At 44.0% G+C, this 20,414-nt stretch overlaps 2 protein-coding genes across 7 annotated transcripts in view; one reads left to right on the top strand and one right to left on the bottom strand.

Annotated features, from left to right (window-relative positions):
- LOC146634309 (protein NLRC3-like) overlaps positions 1-20,414 on the bottom strand; it is a 709,813-nt gene that overhangs the window by 142,254 nt on the left and 547,145 nt on the right. For 3 of the 6 annotated variants that reach the window (XM_085376500.1, XM_085376514.1, XM_085376528.1), the window contains 4 exons: positions 17,120-17,198; positions 16,181-16,379; positions 10,900-12,700; positions 6,679-6,852 (listed from right to left, as the gene is read on the bottom strand). In XM_085376500.1, coding sequence (XP_085232626.1) covers positions 6,679-6,852; positions 10,900-12,700; positions 16,181-16,379; positions 17,120-17,198 — 2,253 coding nt within the window. The remainder of the gene's footprint in view (positions 1-6,678; positions 6,853-10,899; positions 12,701-16,180; positions 16,380-17,119; positions 17,199-20,414) is intronic. The other 3 variants (XM_085376521.1, XM_085376536.1, XM_085376545.1) reach the window with 1 other exon arrangement.
- LOC146634314 (NLR family CARD domain-containing protein 3-like) overlaps positions 1-20,414 on the top strand; it is a 494,998-nt gene that overhangs the window by 369,796 nt on the left and 104,788 nt on the right. The gene's annotated exons all lie outside the window — the stretch shown is intronic.

Below are 20,414 nucleotides of genomic sequence, written 5' to 3'. Positions count from 1 at the left end.
AGCTACGGAGCTGCACCACTTGATGGATTGTCGGAGGATTACGGCTACAGAGGAGGAGCCTCGCGGAGTGATACGTACTGTGTGTGTATAAGGACCACAAATGGCACCTGTTCAGAGACGTGGTGCAGCTGTGACATCTGTCTCTTTGTTATTATGCTCAGCGTCTATTAGTTTACATTTTGACTGCATAATTGTGAGCTTTTTGTTATGCACAAAAACAACATTGTTTTCTTTTATTTATGGACCATGATTATTTAATAAATGCTGATAATTTATTTTTGAGTAATATCTACGCTGTATGTAAATAAAAGTGCCCGTGTGACATCTGGGACACAGTGTGACTAAGAACTCTCTTTTTGTTCTTAACTTATGGCTTAAAAAAAAAAAAATTGAGATATATATCTTATATCGCCACCCAGCTAAAAAATATCGAGATATGAATTTTGGGTCATATCGCCCAGCCCTATTTCATCCCATGTCAGTTTGGCCTCATCCTGGGCCGGATTATCCAGCACACACTCTGACCACAGGCCCAGGGGCCACGCACAGCTGGTCTCCATCCAAGAGACAGGAAACAAACCAACACAATAATAAAAAGCACCATGTGATCTTCTTACATCTTCAAGACAAACATAGTAAAAACATGAGCATATTTGTTTCCTGATAAAATGATGTGACAGGTAGAACAGAGTAAAGTGGTGGTGTTACAGCCTTTCTCCCCTCTTCTGCCGAGGCTGTTAGTCTCTCCCAAACTCAGCTACAGGACTTCCAAATGAATGAAAGCAGCAGAAGTAGCTTTACAAATGAAAGAGGAAGAGGAGTAGAAGAGGAGAGGGAGGCCATCCTGACCATCACTCCAGCTGAAAACATCACACTTCCATTAAAGTTGGTGAGAAAATGTTGAGCAGGATGAGCTGCTGGCTAATCTGGAGGCTGTAGCAGCAGCTCACAGTCACAGTGGATTTCCACTCATGAAAAAGCTTATATTTACAATAAGTCTTATCATTCCCCTTTTCCCTGCCAGTCACCGCCAATGTTCCCTCTAATGTTTCATGTGTCTGAGCGAACACACAAACTCCCTGAGCGTCCCTTGGACCACTGTGAGCAACAGCAGACGTGTGCACTGTGGTCACGCCAGCATCTTATCCATCCAAGTTACATGGTTTATTAAAGTAATCAAATTACAGCATTTACATTTATGTTAAACTACTTTTAATTAACTGCTTTAGCCCACTTACAATGAAAATTAAAAAAAAAATCTTGTTCATGACCTGTAGCATGTTAACACTATTGGAAGTAAAAATAACTTGAACTCCAATTTTGAAAACACAACTAACTTTCTTTCTTTCTTTTTATAAAATAAAGCTCTGACTGTATTATGAGTCTGTGGTCTGGGAGAGAGTCTGTAACTCTGTCTGCAAAATACAGGATATAATGACCAATGTTGGGCAATTAATTATATAGTTACTTCTTCAAAAAAGTAACTGAGTTTTGCAAACAACAAAGTTTATTGCAATAAATACTGAATAGTATCGTTGTTATAAACAACGATACTATTCAGGAAGAAAACCAAACATTGCAGATATTTTATCATAACTCTGGTTTTACGTGGCCGATCAACACAATTTAAAAACTGGTATAAAGTCCACACTTTTTCCCTCAGTTGCTCCGTCTGTCCTGCTCACGTCTCCAATGGTTGTACACGTTGTCATTAACGTGGCTTCACCTCATCATCAGCCACTTTGCTCGCTATAACACCGGTGTTGGCACATAAGGACGCTGTCATAGCCTGTCAGCGACGTTGATTAGCTGCGTATATATGAATCGCGTGATTGGCTGGACTATGGGATATGGTGGCATCGTTCTACTCCCATATGGGAGCAGCCAGTCACTGACTAACACTGCAAAACAGAATTGTTGAAGTATTAATCTTAATTTCAATTGAGATTTGATTTTTCTTTTGTGTGCAACACAGACTTTCTGTGCGCAGAGACGTGCCAGCAGCGCACAGTTGCACGAGCGCAGCTTAGAGGGAACATTGGGCACCACCACAGTTCACTTCAACAAAACTTTACTTCAGATTTATTTTCATGTTTCGATCCAGTGATGAGAGCCGTTTCCCCCATGTCCAGTCCTTGTACTAAGCTAGGCTAAACATGTCCAGGGCCTGTCTCTGTGCAGCTTTTAATCTGATGTTAATAAGGTAGAAATGGAGGAAGAAGAAAATGACTTCATCAATCAACATGCAGCTACCAACCCAAATGGTGAGGTGGTGGTTAGTTATTACTGTTGTTTCTGATCCCCTACATTATCCTACATTCAAATATATTCTCCAGCTACAATAGTGTTTGTGTTCCTAAAAGGATTTCATGAATGTGTTATTGTTCATGTCACATCTGTATGAAACAAAGAGGAAGTGAGGTTTATCCTTCATGATCACAAACTGTTCCAGCATGTAAACCTGAGATCTGTGTGGAGCAGCTGACCTGTACGATGTGCTCAACACAAACATTATTTACCATCAGTTACTGTGTGACTGAACCACGTGGGTGTATGAAACATCGCTTTCAGTTTTAATAGCACATGACAACATTCAGACGTGAATCTATACAGTAATACTTTGATTTGTTACAGTGAGGAGACTGTTGAAGGGAACGATGAGGGGAAACTGTAACAGCAGCAACAGAAACCAGGAGACAAAGCTGAGGTCTGGGTTCCTCTATGCTACACACAGCCTCCTGCTCCTGGACTTTAGTGGCAATTCAATTGCTGTGGCAATTGAATACTAAGATGGCGCCAGTGTTCACGGCAAGCCGTCTCCTCCGTTTTTGTTTGTTCTTTATTGTCCTTCTCTCTATGTGTTGCTCTGATGTCTCCACGTTACTTACCTATGATCGCCAAACTCTTTTGAATCTCCGGCCTTTGGACTACCAGACACAAGATTTTTAATGGAGATCTGACAATCCTCCTCCGCTTTTGAAGGGCTTTCTTGATTACCTCCGCCACTTACCATCTACCTTCTCTCAAAGGAAACGTTCACGGAGACGGGGTAAACGTGGCGGCATCCGTGTTCGTATCAAGGCCCTTTTAAAGTCCTATGTTGCAACAAATGATCGCTATTCTACAAACATTCTGTCATCTATTTCTGCCCTCCGAGACCATGCTAACTTCAGACTGTTCTGTCATCGCTGGATTCGCCCTGTTGGACCTTATGGTTACCTGGACCTCCCAGCTGATCTTCCACCCGGTCGGTGCTGGGTGCGGTCCTCCAGAGGAGGCGCGAATCTCGGCAACCTTCGCCTGCTGCGGCGTTCTCCTACCAGTAACAGTGTGACCACTCTCCGTATGGCTATATTAAATACAAGGTCTCTGACGAATAAGACTTTTATTTTGAATGACCTTATTCTATCGTCGGGACTGGATTTCTTATTCCTGACGGAAACTTGGCTTCGCCCCGGCGAACTTTTTCCCTTCTCGGAGCTGCTCCCACCTGACTATGCTCTTATTAGCTCACCCCGGACCACTGGAAGAGGTGGAGGGCTAGCTTCAGTTTTTAAAAACAAATTTCGATGTCGGCAGCTGCCACCTGTTCTGTACTGCAGTTTCGAGGTGCAGTTATTGGAAGTGAACTGCATCCCCTCCATCCTGTGCGCTGTGGTGTATCGTCCCCCGAAACTTATTAAGGATTTTCTTCCAGAATTTGCTGATCTACTGGGGAGCCTAGTGCCACGTTATGACCGTATATTAATTGTTGGTGACTTCAACATTCATGTTTGCTGTGAGGACAGTTCGCTAGCTAAGGATTTCATTATTAGCACCCTCAATTTCACCCAGTGGGTAAGTGAACCAACTCACACTAAAGGTCATATACTTGATTTGGTACTATCTTATGGTCTGGATATTTGCATCACGGACATAGAGGACTCTGGGATTTCAGATCACTTCCCGGTTTTGTTTAATACTGTAGCAAGTGCTGTGGACTTGAACAGTGATGGTCCTGTGCGGCAATCGCGCACGATTAACTCCCAGTCAATCGCCTACTTCATTGATGCTTTCCTTGTCTCTCCCCTCTCTGATGCTAACTGTAATGGGGTTTTATCAGTGGATGAGCTTGCTAACCTCTTTTATACTACATACGCTGACATCCTTAACTCTGTGGCACCTCTGAGGATTAAACGTGCCAAATCCTCACAACCCTGGCTAAATGATACTACTCACGCCCTTAGGCGTGAATGTCGTCGTGCAGAAAGAAAATGGAGGAAAGACAAACTCCACGTCTCTCTGGACATCCTCCATAATTGTCTATCTAAGTATCAAAAGTCTGTTAAAGCTGCCAAATCTGCCTTTTTGTCTATCATTATTATGACTAATAGCCACAACCCCCGAGCCCTTTTTAATACTTTTAATTCTGTGATAAACCCTCGCACTACCACTTATAGGGATGCTTCCCCTGCTCTTTGTGATAAATTCTTAAAGTATTTCTCTGATAAAATCTCAGCTCTAAGGGCTTCTCATCCATCTCATTCATCATCAGTTTTAGAGCCAGTTCCAGCTTCTGAATGCTTGACTGTCTTTCAACAGTTTGAGCCAGTGTCTTATTCTGCTTTAAAAGATATAATTGATCATCTCAAAATCTCTGGTTCCCCGCATGATATTCTTCCTTCTCGTTTCTTTAAGGAAGCTTTACATGTTATTGGTCCTTGTATCCTATCTCTGCTGAATGCATCATTGTCATCAGGTTGTGTACCGTCTGTCTTTAAGCATGCTGTTGTGCAACCTATTATGAAAAAGAAAAATCTTGACCTAATTGATCTCACCAACTACAGGCCGATCTCCAAACTCCCTTTTATTTCCAAAATATTGGAAAAGGTAGTTTTAAAACAACTACAGGCCTTTTTAGATGCAAATGGTATTAATGACAAGTTTCAGTCTGGTTTGAAACCTCGCCACAGCACAGAGACAGCCTTACTTAGAGTTTTTAATGATCTTCTTTTAACTGTTGACTCTGGATATTCTGTGGTCTTAGTTTTACTTGACTTATCTGCTGCTTTTGACACGGTTAACCACAACATTCTTCTATCAAGACTGGAACATGTTGTTGGTCTCAAAGGTACGGTTTTATCTTGGTTTAAATCCTATCTCTCAGAGAGGTCGTTCTCTGTTGCTATGGGGCAACACTCCTCGGCTTCTGCCTCTATTTATTGTAGTGTGCCTCAAGGGTCCGTGCTCGGTCCTGCTCTTTTCTCTTTGTACATGTTGCCCTTGGGATCAATTTTTAGTAAATACAACATCTCCTTTCACTGTTATGCTGATGATATCCAGATTTATTTACCTTTGAAATCCGATGTGACTGCTTCTTTGCAACCTCTGTTCAACTGTTTGCATGAAGTTAAAATTTGGTTATCATATAATTTCCTTACATTGAACGAGAATAAGACCGAAATCATAGTCTTTGGTAGCCACACTCCACTAGACCAGTTAGCTGATTCCCTTAGGCCCTCTCGCTAGCCATCTTTCGTCCACTGTAAGAAACCTCGGAGTGTTCCTGGATGGCTCTTTTAAACTCGAGAAACAGGTGTCCACCGTGGTAAAAAACAGCTTTTACCAGTTGCGTCAGATTTCCAAAGCAAAGCCGTTCCTTCCTTTAAAGGACCTTGAAAAGCTTATCCACGCATTTATTACATCTAGATTGGACTACTGTAACTCCCTCTACTCGGGCCTTCAACACTCCTCTCTTTGCAGACTCCAGTTAATTCAAAATGCAGCTGTGCGTCTTTTAACAGGTACGAGAATTCATGAACACATAACTCCAATCTTAGCCAAATTACATTGGCTCCCTGTTAAATATCGTATAGATTTTAAAATTCTTTTGTTCACTTTTAATATTTTGAATAATTTAGCGCCCAGTTATCTTTCTGATTTACTCCATTCATACAATCCCAACAGAGCACTTAGATCGTCAAACCACAGGCTCCTAGCACAACCTAGGACTCGAATGAAGTCGAGAGGCGACCGGGCCTTTGCATCCGTGGCACCCAGACTCTGGAATAACCTCCCCGTTCATATTCGCACTGCCGAGTCTATCCAGTCTTTAAAATTACGTCTTAAAACTTATTTTTTTACTTTGGCTTTTGATTCTATCTAGTTGGCTGTTTTAGCTTGTTGCGTTGTTACCTATTGTTGTTGTTCTCTTTTATTGTTTGTTTTATCTGTCTCATGTTTTTTATTGACTGTGAAGCACTATGGTCAACACTGTTGTTTTAATATGTGCTATATAAATAAATTTTGATTTGATTTGATTTGAGTAAACACATAAATGTCTCCAAGTACACTTACTTTGGAAACTCTATTAAACTCATTACAAGTTTACTTCAGCTTTAAATTACTCACAACATCAGCACACATGAGTAAACAAAGTAACTCACAGCTACTGTTCAAGTTTAGTCATCTTTAATACAAATATACCTCATTATTATGAATCTCACAGCTACCTGCTCATTGAACTGAACAATAATTCTGTTTGACCATTAAAACAAAATATGTGACTGTAAAAAATCTTCAGACAGTAATTAAGAATCTCCTAAGCAATCCAAAGATAAAGAAAAGTTCACCTGCCAATTCTATAAAGCTTGGTTGTTTGTACAATAATATCATTTAATGATATGTTTGGATCCTGACCTGAGAGTTTCCAGTGTACAATGTGGACTCTGCAGTGCAGCAGACAGAAGCTTCACCCCTGAATCCCGCAGGTCATTGTTACTCAGGTCCAGCTCTTTCAGACTAGAGGACTGGGAGTTGAGAACTGAGGACAGAGCATCACAGCTTCTCTCTGAGAGGTTACAGCCACTCAGTCTGGAAGAAAACAAACAAACAAACAATTAAATCAGTCAAATGAAACATTTTTAATGCCAGCATGCAATACAATTATTGGTTAACTAAATAGCTTCATTAAAACACAACTCTTCTTCTATAGCAGCACTTACTCCTTGTAAGCTCCACTTGTCCCACCTTCTGAGTCAGAAGACATGAAAACAAACTGTAAATCTAGTAGAAACATGATTGGAAATCTTCTCAGATCCATTTGTACATTTAGAGCCTGATCCTGAAATATAGCAGCACGGACATTCACAGCAGCAAAGGGTTCTTGCTGATCTGAGCTGGCTTGGCCCTGGCTTATTGAAGATTAAAGAAAGCGGAATCAGCTGTTCAAAACCCCACAAGGCTGCCCGCTGTGACTGAAACAATGGGACGGGTCGTGACTTCTCAAAATGGGCTCATTGAACGCAGCACGGATAAGATCTTGAAGAAGCTCATGGTGGTCGTGAGTTTTCAGACTTTGCTCTTTGAGCGCAAAACCGATAACCTCTCGGAGAAGCTCGTGGCTCTCCAACGGGAGATTGAGAGACGAGTGACGGACTGTTAGATCACCTGTGAAATTGACATTCAGTTGTTCGCACCAAAGAAAGATACCATCAATTCATGCAGCTAACATACCGGTGCCAGCTGTGGTCTCAAGGCTGGAGCTGAACATAACAAATCTCACCCTGATAACAGACGGTGTTTAGACTGTTCCTTCCCATCCTAAGCATGCTTATCCCCTCCCGGTGCAGACGGTGGGTCGAGGAGACCAGCACAAATGCTGCAGGCCCGGATGCGCTGTCTACACCGCCTGTCTCTCGCCCTTTCCCAGATGAATGTGCCTGATCCCATCTGCCGGTGGATCACTGACTTCCTGACGGACAGGAAGCAGCACGTGAGGCTGGGGAAGAATGTCTCGGACTCCCGGACCATCAGCACCGGCTCCCCTCAGGGCTGTGTTCTTTCTCCTCTGCTCTTCTCCCTGTACACCAACTGCTGCACCTCCACCCACCAGTCTGTCAAGCTAATCAAGTTCGCAGATGACACCACCGTCATTGGGCTCATCTCTGATGGGGATGAGTCTGCCTACAGGAGGGAGGTTGAACGTCTGGTGTCCTGGTGCAGCCACAACAACCTACAACAACCTGGTGCTGAATGCCCAGAAGACAGTGGAGATTATTGTGGACTTCAGGAAGCACACAGCCCCACTCCCCCCCATCATCCTGACTGACACCCCCATCACCTCTGTGGACTCATTCCGCTTCCTGGGTACCACCATCACCCAGGACCTGAAGTGGGAGCCCACCATCACCTCCGTCATCAAGAAAGCCCAGCAGAGGATGTACTTCCTGAGGCAGCTGAAGAAATTCAACCTGCCAACACGGACGATGATGCAATTCTACACTGCAATCATCGAGTCCATCCTCACCTCCTCCATCACCGTGTGGTACGCTGGAGCCACTATCAGGGACAAACAGAGACTGCAGCGTGTTGTGCGCTCTGCTGAGAAGGTGATTGGCTGCAGACTCCCATCTCTGCAGGACCTGTACACCTCCAGGACACTGCGGCGTGCAGCCCGGATCTCAGCTGACCCTTCTCACCCTGGACACAGTCTGTTTGACCTGCTCCCCTCAGGCAGGAGGCTCCGGTCCATTCGCACCAGAACCTCTCGCCACAAGAACAGTTTCTTCCCCTCTGCTGTTGGACACATGAACAATAACCACATGACTGTCCCCGCCACTAACACATGACCCTACGCTGTGTCACTGCATCATTTCATGTCTGGCACTGATCACCACCTGCACTCATGTATATATCTTTCTACGTAGCACTCATAATTCTTATTCTCATGTATATATCTCATGTATATCTCATGCACATATCTTTCTTTCTACATAGCACTTTAATTCTTATTGTTTGCACTGAAGCACCGCAGCAATTTCCTAATGTTGTAAACCTCAACATCTGGCAATAAACCCATTCTGATTCTGATTCTGATTCTGATTCTGATTTACCCATCCCTGTTGCTTGTCATGTGTTTCTATGGCGCATTAAGTGTTTTCATGTGCTCTGCGCTAAGGTCATTTTTTTTCTGTTCTCAAACTGATCTCCCTGTTGGAGCTCAGTCTGGGGGGAGTTCTTTTTTGTCCTCATCTTTCCTGATGTTGTGCATTTTCTGCTGTTCGGTTCCAGGTCGCTGCTCTAGCGGCTGACCGGCCAGCTACCTAGCCTGACCCGTCTCCCCAATGTGATGTTTGTGTATTGTATGTACGGTTGGCAAGGTCAGTATCCTAATTGCCCCTTGAAAATAAATACAGTGTTCTGAATCTGAATCTGAAAAGATTACAGACGACGACTCTGTTCAGTGAATATTACGCTCATGCTGTCAAGAAATACCAAACGTAGGTAAAACTCTGGTTGTTGCAGCCATCCAGTATGACACGCTTTGTACTGTTCTGCTGCAGTTTGTGACACCTGGTTGATGAGTTGTGAAGGATGATGAAACAAACACTTCACTCAATGTTTTTCTTCTAAACTGGATGTAATTTTGGCAGCCGAGAGTTTTTCACAATCTATCCCAGCTGCAAATAGGAACACAACAAATAACTAACTTTACCCACTTGGATCCTTATCATTCAAGATTGTGAAAAGATTCTCTACTCAGAGAATACTGGTGATTTTAGATGAGAGAGGTGATTTGGAAGATGATGAAGGGGAAGAGTTTTCAGAACTTGAGGCCTTTTGTCTTCACTGCATAGGACAGAGAAGACAGGAAGGGAGGGAGAAGTGAGGAGAATAACACACAGGAAATGGTCTTGGGCAGACTCAAACCAGGCCCTGGAGTCACTACTCTAACCTTCAGTGCATGGGTCACCTGCTCAGCCAGGTAAGCTACAGCAGTCAGCAGTGTGTGAGTTAATTTGAAGACAATGATGACTATAAGTCAGGTAAAAAAAAAATACTATCATCAACCAACAAGGGGAAAACAGTGAGCTTGAATGACCAAGCTTTGACCAAGGGTGGCTCACTCCTCGGTCTTCTTGCCCAAGGAGTGAACCACCCTGCATGGCCATCAATGTGGTGCAACCAAGGCCATCATACAGTACAGGCCATCCAAGCTGATTTTAACTTTTCCTCCCAGATACCACCTTAGAAATCATCTAGATTAGGATATGTTGGCTGTTCTAGATCCAATCACAACAAACAGAGAGCTGCTGTGTGTCCAAGGTGAACAGGAAGAATATATACATGCATAAAGTCAATAAAGTCAGAAGGTTTCCTTTAGACTGTGCTGCAGTTTATCATCAAAGACAAACAGGCACCATGCTGCCAACAAATGGCATCAAGTCTGACTTGAGGTTTTTTGTTCTTTTTTTTAAAATAAAGATTAAATTTTATAGCAACCACAGCAGAGATGACCAGGGAAGGTGTGCTTGAGGGAATATAGCTACAACAGCTGGTTTCAGACTGAAGATGAACTGAGGTGCTGCACCCAAGTCTGCAGGTTCAGGGAGGGACAAACATCTGCTGCAGCCAGATTGGAGTGAGAGGAGAGAGCAGGCCAACAACAACAAAGAAACAACAAACACAGTGTGGAAGACCGAAGCAGAGTTTAGTTTAAAGTGGAACTAAGGATGTTTCTCTGGCTGCCAGGATTCACTGAGTAATTCAAATGCTTTCTTTAATGCAGGACCCACCATGCATGTAAAAGCAAGTGTTTCACCAACATTTGTGACTAAAAATAGACCTGCAGTAGAAATGTATCTAGGAGCATGCATGTGAATATGAAGTATCACAACATCAGGCACATGCAGCCTAAGTGTTTAAACAAAGACTGATAACATAACAGCAGCAGTGATGATCAGAGTTTATGGTGAATCCAGCGTCTCGAGTTCTGGAGGCATCAAAGAGGTTACAGTTGTATTGGAGAAATCCCAAAACTTTAGGATACAATTTCATACAGAGACAGAAAGCCTGGTGAAATAAATTACTGACACAGTTGGATGTTATAAGTAAAGACATGAGTACAAATGTACTCACAGAGCTTTGTTGGAGGCTTTGACCACTGGCAGCAGCCTCAGAAGAGCCTCCTCTGAAGCAGAGTATTTCTTCAGGTCAAACACATCCAGATCTTCTTCTGATGACAGTAAGATGAAGACCAGAGCTGACCACTGAGCAGGAGACAGATAACCTGTGGAGAGACGTCCTGATCTCAGGGACTGTTGGATCTCCTCCACTAGAGAACGATCATTCAGTTCATTCAGACAGTGGAACAGATTGATGCTTTTCTCTGCAGACAAATTTTCACTGAGCTTCTCCTTGATGTACTGGACTGTTTCCTGATTGGTCTGTGAGCTACTTCCTGTCTGTGTCAGCAGACCTCGTAGGAGAGTCTGATTGGTCTGCAGTGAAAGACCCAGGAGGAAGCGGAGGAACAAGTCCAGGTGTCCATTTGGACTCTGTAAGGCCTTGTTCACAGCACTCTGGTGGAGACATTGAAGTTTTAGTTTGTTAAATAGTTTGGATTTCTTGGAGGTTGTTTGTTGATCTTCCAGCAGATTGAGTCCAGAGTTTCTGAAGGTCAGATGGACATGAAGAGCAGCCAGAAACTCCTGAACACTCAGATGGATGAAGCAGAACACCTTGTCCTGGTACAGTCCTCTCTCCTCTTTAAAGATCTGTGTGAACACTCCTGAGTACACTGAGGCTGCTTTGATATCGATGCCACACTCTGTCAGGTCTGATTCATAGAAGATCAGGTTTCCTTTCTGCAGCTGATCAAAAGCCAGTTTTCCCAGAGACTCCATCATCTTCCTGCTGTCTGGACTCCAGTGTGGATCTGTCTCAGCTCCTCCATCATACTTGACCTTCTTCACTTTGGCCTGAACCACCAGGAAGTGGATGTACATCTCAGTCAGGGTCTTGGGCAGCTCTTCTCCCTCTCTGGTTTCCAGCACATCCTCCAGAACTGTAGCAGTGATCCAGCAGAAGACTGGGATGTGGCACATGATGTGGAGGCTTCGAGCTTTCTTGATGTGGGAGATGATCCTGCTGGCCTGCTCCTCATCTCTGAATCTCTTCCTGAAGTACCCCTCCTTCTCTGGGTCAGTGAACCCTCTGACCTCTGTCACCATGCCAACACAGTCAGGAGGGATCTGATTGGCTGCTGCAGGTCGTGTGGTTATCCAGAGGCGAGCAGAGGGAAGCAGTTTCCCCCTGATGAGGTTTATCAGCAGCACATCCACTGAGGTGGACTTTCTAGGGTCAGTTAGGATTGTAGTTTTGTGGAAGTCCAGAGGAAGTCGACACTCATCCAGACCATCAAAGATGAACACAACCTGGAAGTCTTCAAAGCTGCAGATTCCTGCTTCTTTGGTTTCAGTAAAGAAGTGATGAACAAGTCCCACCAAGCTGAACTTTTCCTCTTTCAGCACATTCAGCTCTCTGAAAGTGAATGGAAATATGAACTGGATATCCTGGGTGGCTTTGTCTTCAGCCCAGTCCAGGGTGTATTTCCGTGTTAGGACTGTTTTCCCAATGCCAGCCACTCCCTTTGTCAGCACTGTTCTGATTGGTTCGTCTCTTCCAGGTGAGGCTTTAAAGATGTCTTCTTGTCTGATGGTTGTTTCTGGTCTGTCTGGTTTCCTGGATGCTGTTTCAATCTGTCTGACCTCATGTTCATCATTGACCTCTGCAGTCCCTCCCTCTGTGATGTAGAGCTCTGTGTAGATCTGATTCAGGAGGGTTGGGTTTCCTGCTTTAGCGATCCCCTCAAACACACACTCAAACTTCTTCTTCAGTGCAGATTTAAGGTTACGTTGACATACCGTAGGAAAATGTTCTGGAAAAAGAATGCAAAACATTACGTCTCATTTTTTTAAAGCATGGATATTTGGCTACATGTTGGTCCATCTCTTAAGATAATAACAAATGTTCTAGTCATCACTCCATCCATTTATATTTTTACGCTTATCCAGGGCCGGTCAAGGAGGCAGCAGCCTAGGTAGAGAAGCCCTGACAACCCTCTTCATGACCACTTCCTCCAGCTTGTCTGGGGGAAAATCAAGGTGTTCCCAGGCAAGCTAAGAGATATAATCTTTCCAGCGTGTCCTGGGTCTGCCTCGGTGGGACATGCCCAGAACACCTCACTTAGTAGGCGCCCAGGAGGCATCCTTGTCAGACCCAAACGACCTCAACTGGCTTCTTTCGATGAGGAGGAGCAGCGGCTCTACTCTAAAATCCATCCCAGGTGGCTGAACTTCTCACCCTATTACTAAGGCAGAAGCCAGCAGCCCTTCAGAGGAAGCCCTTTTCCACCGCTTGTATCTGCAAACTTGCTCTTTTGGTCACTAACAACATGACTATAAGTGAGGTTAGGGATGTAGATCGACAAGTGAGACTTTTGCTTTTAAACTCATGTCTCTCTTCACCATGACGGACTGGTACAGCGTCCGGATCACTGCAGCAGCAGTACCACCAATCAGTCTGTTCTCCCGTCACTTGTTAACATGGCCCTGAGATACTTGAACTCCACTTGGAGCAGGAACTCATTCTTGTCCCGGAGTGAGCACTCAACCCTTTTCCGGCTAAGGACCATGGCCCCAGATTTGGAGGTGCCGATTCTCATTTCCACCACTTCACAATCAGGCATGAACCGTTCTGGTACGAGCTGGAGGCCATCATCTGATTAGGGCAGCAGAACCACATTATCTGCGAAAAGCAGAGATCAGATTCTGAGACCACCCAACACTGCTGAATACCTTCTCCAGGTCCACAAAACACATGTAGACTGATTGGACAAACACCAATGCATCCTCAAGTATTTGAGAGGATAAAGAGCTGATACAGTGTTCCACAACCTGGATGAAAACCAAACTTTTCTTCCTGCATTCGAGGTTCAGACGGACAGACGGACTCTCCTTTCCAGCATCCTGGCATAGACTTTCCCAGGTAGGCTAAGGAGTGTGATCCCCCTATATTTGGAACACATCCTTGGGACCCCCTTCTTAAAGATGGGGTACCGGAGGAAATCCCCTAGCAAAATTGTATAGAGGCGTGTCAACCAAGACAGCCCTATAACATCCAGAGTCTTCAGGAAACCTCATCCACCCCAGGTGCTCTACACTGTAAATCCTAAAGTACAATGGGCTCAAAAGTTTTATAATCATAGAAATCAAAAGTAGCAACCAAGTCAAAACACCGTAAAAATTATAAGCAGATTCAACTTTTACTTAAGGGTTCTTTATTAGAATAGAAAGTTATGAGCAAAGAAAACCTTTGTGTCAAAGTTATTAAGTTAAGAGGCTTGATGACATCATGGCGTACGTTCGTGAACCTGAACTATATACTCTGAAAAGTTTTCAAGATGGCGGAGGTCTGAAGCGAAGTGAAGTGAAGAATAGCAAAGCAAGAAGATATGTAAGTAAAATGAAAGACAACGTTTTCTGTTTGTTTTTTTATTCTTTGAGCTGCTGTCGATTATTACCAGAGGAATGTTGCGTCCGTGTTGAGTCATTTTGGTTGAAAAGTGTTGGTCTCACAGCGTGAGCTGTGGTTTTTCTTTTCGTTCGAACAGCTTGAAGTGGGATTTGAGCATTAAACACAGTTATCGCCAAGCTCCAAGGTAAGTTTTTTTTTTTATTGTATTTTAATATTGTTGTGGTCAGTGCAGCAGCTGTAGTGGAAGATGAGCTTGTGGTAGGCGACATTCCCAAGTGGCCTGATGCTTTTGTCTTGTTGTTCGGATTGTTTTATGTCTTGCATCTGGACTATCCAAAAAACCTGGTTAATACATTCATCCAGAAACTCCTGATGGGCCTTGAGGATGGTAAACAGTTGAAACCATGTCTTCTTCGCCTCAAAAACAATCTTTTACTGCCAGAGTAGCACGTACAGGTGCTGGCACTATACTGCTGGCAAAATTCAAACTGTTCCAATGAAGTTGATGCCTCGCATGACTAGTTGTACTAAACTGTAGTAAAGTTTCATACAAAGTTCTGTAGGTTTAGGACATCTGCTGCTATCTGTTCTCCATAGCCTGAGACAGACTGAGACAAACATGCCTCTAGATAGCTTGTTTTATATGGTGGGTGTTCTATTTAACTTAGTCTTATAATGAAAACGTGTAAGAAAATGCTCATACATATTTTTTTGTTTTAAATGTTTCTATTTTTAAAAGTTTTAAAAGGGAACAACTGGAGAAAAAACTGATGCACTATATTATTTGTTATAAAAATACTATGTATGTTGAAGTTTAAGGAAAAAGCTAAAGAGTAGATTGAGACTATTTATTTGGTTTAAATGTTTATAAAAATGCCTTTTATTAGTTTTATAACAGCATCAGGCTGATACTTTTTTATGTTGTTTCCAGAATTATTTTTAAAAGAGAGCCAAAGAAAAGGCTGAAGCACTATCTTGTTTAACATTTTCACTGTACAAGTTGTACAATAAGCACTAAAAACATGTTCAAATGCAGAAGCATGTAAAGTTTTGTACAGGTGGTTATAAATAAACTTGCAATTGCAAATCTGTCTCAGTTTCTTTTCTTTACAGAAAGACCCTGTCTATGAAGGGTTAGACTTAGCGTGTGCTTTAATAGGTAAATGGTAAATGGACTGGTTCTTATGTATTTATTCATCAAAGCGCTTTACACAACTAGGTCCATTTAGAGTTTATATAAGTTATAATATTTAAGTTAGTAAAGTAATGAAATAAAGTTCAAATAAAATAAAATATACAAGTTTAGTGAAATTAAACTTTGTAAGTTACTTAAATACTAAGTTACAGGTTGGAGGTAGTTCAATTCCTTGATCTTATTGAGGTCATAATTTTTTAAGTTACAGTGAACTTATAATTTTTAAGTAAGTTAACTTAAAAATTATTATGTAATCAGTTTCCTCATAAATGTTGAGTTCACTGAACTTATTCAGGTTTACAGTGTACCCAACAAGGAGTCGTTTATCTCTCTTAGGGACCTCGCCCCCGGAGACAGGTAAGTCGTCCCCTCATCCACAGACTCTGCTTCTTCTACAGGAGGAGGAAACCAATGGGATTAAGGAAGTCCTCAAAGTATTCCTTCCACCGCCCAACAATATTCTCTGTCAACGTCAGCAGTGCTCCACCTGCACTATACATACACTATGCACAGAAGTCCAAAAACAAAACACCACTCGGATTCAGATCCAGGAGGCCGTTCCTCCAATCACGCCCCTCCAGGGCTCACTGTCATTGCCCCGTTGAAGTCTCCCAGTAGGACAACAGTGGTTGTTTAATGACTGTTGTAGTCATCAATCAGCTTAAACGCTTACAGAAATGCTCTTACTGCAATAGAGACGGTCAGCCAGCTCCTCCTGCTTCAGTCTCCTCAGGAAGTTCACTGTGATTGTCACAAGTGCTTCTCTGCTCCTCCTCTCCTCCTCATCCTCCCTCTGACTCTCTAAGCATTCTGGGTAATCTGGACTCAGAACCTTCTGGATCTTCTTCAGCTCGTTCAAAAAAGTGATGATGTTGTCCTCCAGCAGCTGGAACAGAATATTTATGAATGAGCCAATCACAGTGAAATCATGTAATCATGAAAACATGTAAACACAAAGTGTGGATCATTAACCTGATGTTTCCACCTCTGATGAAGTCTCAGCTTTGTTTTTATACCACAGTAGTTTACACGGAGTTTGTAGTGGCAGAGAAAGACTCAAATCCAAATGATTTCAGAATCAGAATCAGAATAAAGTATTCTGATTCTGATTCTGATTCTGAAATCATTTGGAATTAAATGTTTTTACTTTACAAGGTTTACAGGTTCTTTCAACAGTGAAATCCAAGATAAATAATCATGATTATAATATTTCTGACTGAGTCAAAACTGAATTTGTGAATCAGAACTGAATCATTGTAAGAATCAGCAAAGTACACAACGTCTGTACTTGTGTTTAAGGACAACTACTACTATTAAAAACTACTCCAGTAAAAGTTGAAGTACTCATTAAACTTAGAAGTAATAGTAAAAAAGAAAGCAGCTCTTTGGAGGACGTTTCTACTTTTAAGAAGTAGAAAGTTCAGACATTTGTTTAAAAATGTACGAAGTAAAAAATAGTTACTACTCAAGTAAACTACAGATACCTGAAAACAGTAATTAGGTTATGTAATGAAGTATTTGTACTTTGTTCTCAGCCCTACAGACAATCCACTGGTCTACAAAGAGCAGCATGGAGATGACTGTGAACAGAACAGATGTAACAGTAGTTGTTGTACATGTACAGACCATAAATATGGAGTCCAGCTGTGTTTGATGCTGCTGGGCAGACTGACCACTGGGAACCTCTGAGCTCTGCTGGTCCACTCTGTGGAGGAACCATGAAGGATTAGATCAACACAGGATAAAGATCCAGGAGTTTCTGCTCAAATAACTTCATCTGAATCAAGTCTGTCACGTTTTAGACTCTCAGATTCTGAAGATTTATTTTCTGTTTTCTATGAACTTTCTTTCATCAGTGATGGAAGTGATGATGTTGCAGAAGCTCAGAGGAAACTTTGAGACTTCATCAAACTGATAAATTCACTCACTGGAAGGTAAAACTGTGATGAACCATCAACTAATGCTCTCAGGAGGCCAAAGGTCCCTGAATGAATGAAGAGCTTCTTAACCACAGGACTACAACACCTGTGGATTTACTTCCAATATTTGTCGCATCTGCGGCAGATTTACTGCAGACGCCGAAAGAGAGGGAAGCGAGCCGGCGCACTCGTGCGTCTGAGGAGACGTGGACTGCGAACTGCTCTTCCTGGGATCTTCCTTTCCAATATACGCTCACTCAGGAATAAGTTAGACGAACTGGCCCTGATGAGAAGCATGAACAGACTTTGCCTCCTCCTGTGTCTTATGTTTTATGGAGTCGTGGCTCAGTGAGGACATCCCGGACAGCGCGCTAAAGCTGGAGAGCTTTCATCTGCTGCGCGCGGACCGGCAGGCCTCTCTCTCTGGTAAGACCAAAGGTGGAGGTGTCTGCTTCTACATTAATAATGGCTGGTGCACAGACGTAACAGTGATTGCTCAGCACTGCTCTTCCTCTCTGGAATACCTTTTTATTCACTGCAAACCGTTTTATTCTCCACGGGAGTTTGCTTCATTCATCCTGGCCGCCAGATGCGGATGCGCAGGCAGCTCAGTGCGCACTCGTGGAGCAGATACTGCACATGGAGCGGACATTCCCGGACTCTCTCATCATTGCTCTTGGGGACTTTAACAAAGCCAATCTGAGCCATGAGCTTCCCAAATACAAGCAGTATATTAAATGCCCGACCAGAGAGGAGAGGACATTAGACCACTGTTACAGCACGATCAGCGGGGCCTATCGCGCGGTGCCCCGCGCTTCACTCGGACTTTCTGAACACGTCATGATCCACCTAATCCCCGCGTACAGACAGAGGCTGAAGCTCTCCAAACCTGTCGTGAGGACCAAAAAACTGTGGAGCAACGAGGCTGTGGAGGAGCTTCGCACGTGTTTGGAGACCACAGACTGGGACACAATGAAGGCTGCTTCTAACAGCTTGGACGAGTTTACGGACACTGTCACCTCCTATATCCACTTCTGTGAGGACAGCATTGTGCCATCACGCACCAGGGTGAGTTATAACAATGACAAACCCTGGTTTACTCCTAAACTCAAAAAGCTGTGGCTGGAAAAGAGAAAGGCGTTCAGAAGCGGAGACAGGGACTGCTACAGAGAGGCCAAGTACAGGTTCACTAAAGAAGTGGACATTGCTAAACATCAGCACTCTGAGAAGATGCAGCAGCAGATCTCAGAGAATGACTCGGCCTCTGTGTGGAAAGGTTTTAGGAATATCACCAACTACAAGCCTAAAACCCCCCACTCCACTGATGACTTGCTCTTGGCCAACACCCTCAACGACTTTTACTGCCGTTTTGACGAGCCATCAGGCAGCCTTCACACCTCCAACGGCCCCAACAATAGAGACACTTTGGACACTCATTCCCCCACCTCTCCCCCCTCCACAGAGCCATCACCACCTTCAAACACTTCACCTACAACACCCCCCTCCTCACCCCACACAAAAGAGGATTTCACACCACCTTCTCCCACCATAACTCTTCATATTCATGAAGCAGATGTGAGGAAGCAGTTTAAGAATCTGAATGCTCGGAAAGCTCCCGGCCCAGACAGCGTGTCTCCTGCCACCCTCAGACACTGTGCAAACGAGCTGGCCCCAGTGTTTTCTGGCATTTTCAACTCCTCACTGCAGACATGTCATGTGCCGGCCTGCTTCAAGTCCTCTACCATAATCCCTGTCCCCAAGAAACCTAGGATCACTGGACTAAATGACTACAGACCCGTGGCTCTGACATCTGTGGTCATGAAGTCATTTGAGCGCCTGGTAATCAACATGGCCCTACACTTCATCCTGCAGCATCTGGACTCCCCAGGAACCTACACCAGGATCCTGTTTGTGGACTTCAGCTCTGCCTTCAACACCATCCTTCCAGACCATCTCCGAGACAAGCTTTCCCAGATGAATGTGCCTGATCCCATCTGTCAGTGGATCACTGACTTCCTGACGGACAGGAAGCAGCATGTGAGGCTGGGAAAGAAAGTCTCGGACTCCCGGACCATCAGCTCCCCTCAGGGCTGTGTTCTTTCTCCTCTGCTCTTCTCCCTGTACACCAACTGCTGCACCTCCACCCACCAGTCTGTCAAGCTAATCAAGTTTGCAGATGACACCACCGTCATTGGGCTCATCTCGGACGGGGATGAGTCTGCCTACAGGAGGGAGGTTGAACGTCTGGTGTCCTGGTGCAGCCACAACAACCTGGTGCTGAATGCCCAGAAGACAGTGGAGATTATTGTGGACTTCAGGAAGCACACAGCTCCACTCCCCCCCATCATCCTGTCTGACACCCCCATCACCTCTGTGGACTCATTCCGCTTCCTGGATACCACCATCACCCAGGACCTGAAGTGGGAGCCCACCATCACCTCCGTCATTAAGAAAGCCCAGCAGAGGATGTACTTCCTGAGGCAGCTGAAGAAATTCAACCTGCCAACACAGACGATGATGCAATTCTACACTGCAATCATCGAGTCCATCCTCACCTCCTCCATCACCGTGTGGTACGCTGGAGCCACTATCAGGGACAAACAGAGACTGCAGCGTGTTGTGCGCTCTGCTGAGAAGGTGATTGGCTGCAGACTCCCATCTCTGCAGGACCTGTACACCTCCAGGACACTGCGGCGTGCAGCTCGGATCTCAGCTGACCCTTCTCACCCTGGACACAGTCTGTTTGACCTGCTCCCCTCAGGCAGGAGGCTCTGGTCCATTCGCACCAGAACCTCTCGCCATAAGAACAGTTTCTTCCCCTCTGCTGTCGGACACATGAACAATAACCGTATGACTGTTCCCACCACTAACACATGACCCTACGCTGTGTTCACTGCATCACCCCATGTTTGGCACTGATCACCACCTGCACTCATGTATATATCATGTATATATCTATCTACTTAGCACTTTTAATTCTTATTCTTATTTTTATATTTTTT

Source organism: Diplotaxodon limnothrissa, linkage group LG3 (assembly GCF_057381915.1).
Source record: "Diplotaxodon limnothrissa isolate DT_005_m linkage group LG3, D_limnothrissa_male_GT1.1, whole genome shotgun sequence".
NCBI classification, from domain to species: domain Eukaryota; kingdom Metazoa; phylum Chordata; class Actinopteri; order Cichliformes; family Cichlidae; genus Diplotaxodon; species Diplotaxodon limnothrissa.
Note: the sequence above shows the minus strand (reverse complement) of the source record. Positions and strands in the feature narration are given on the sequence as shown.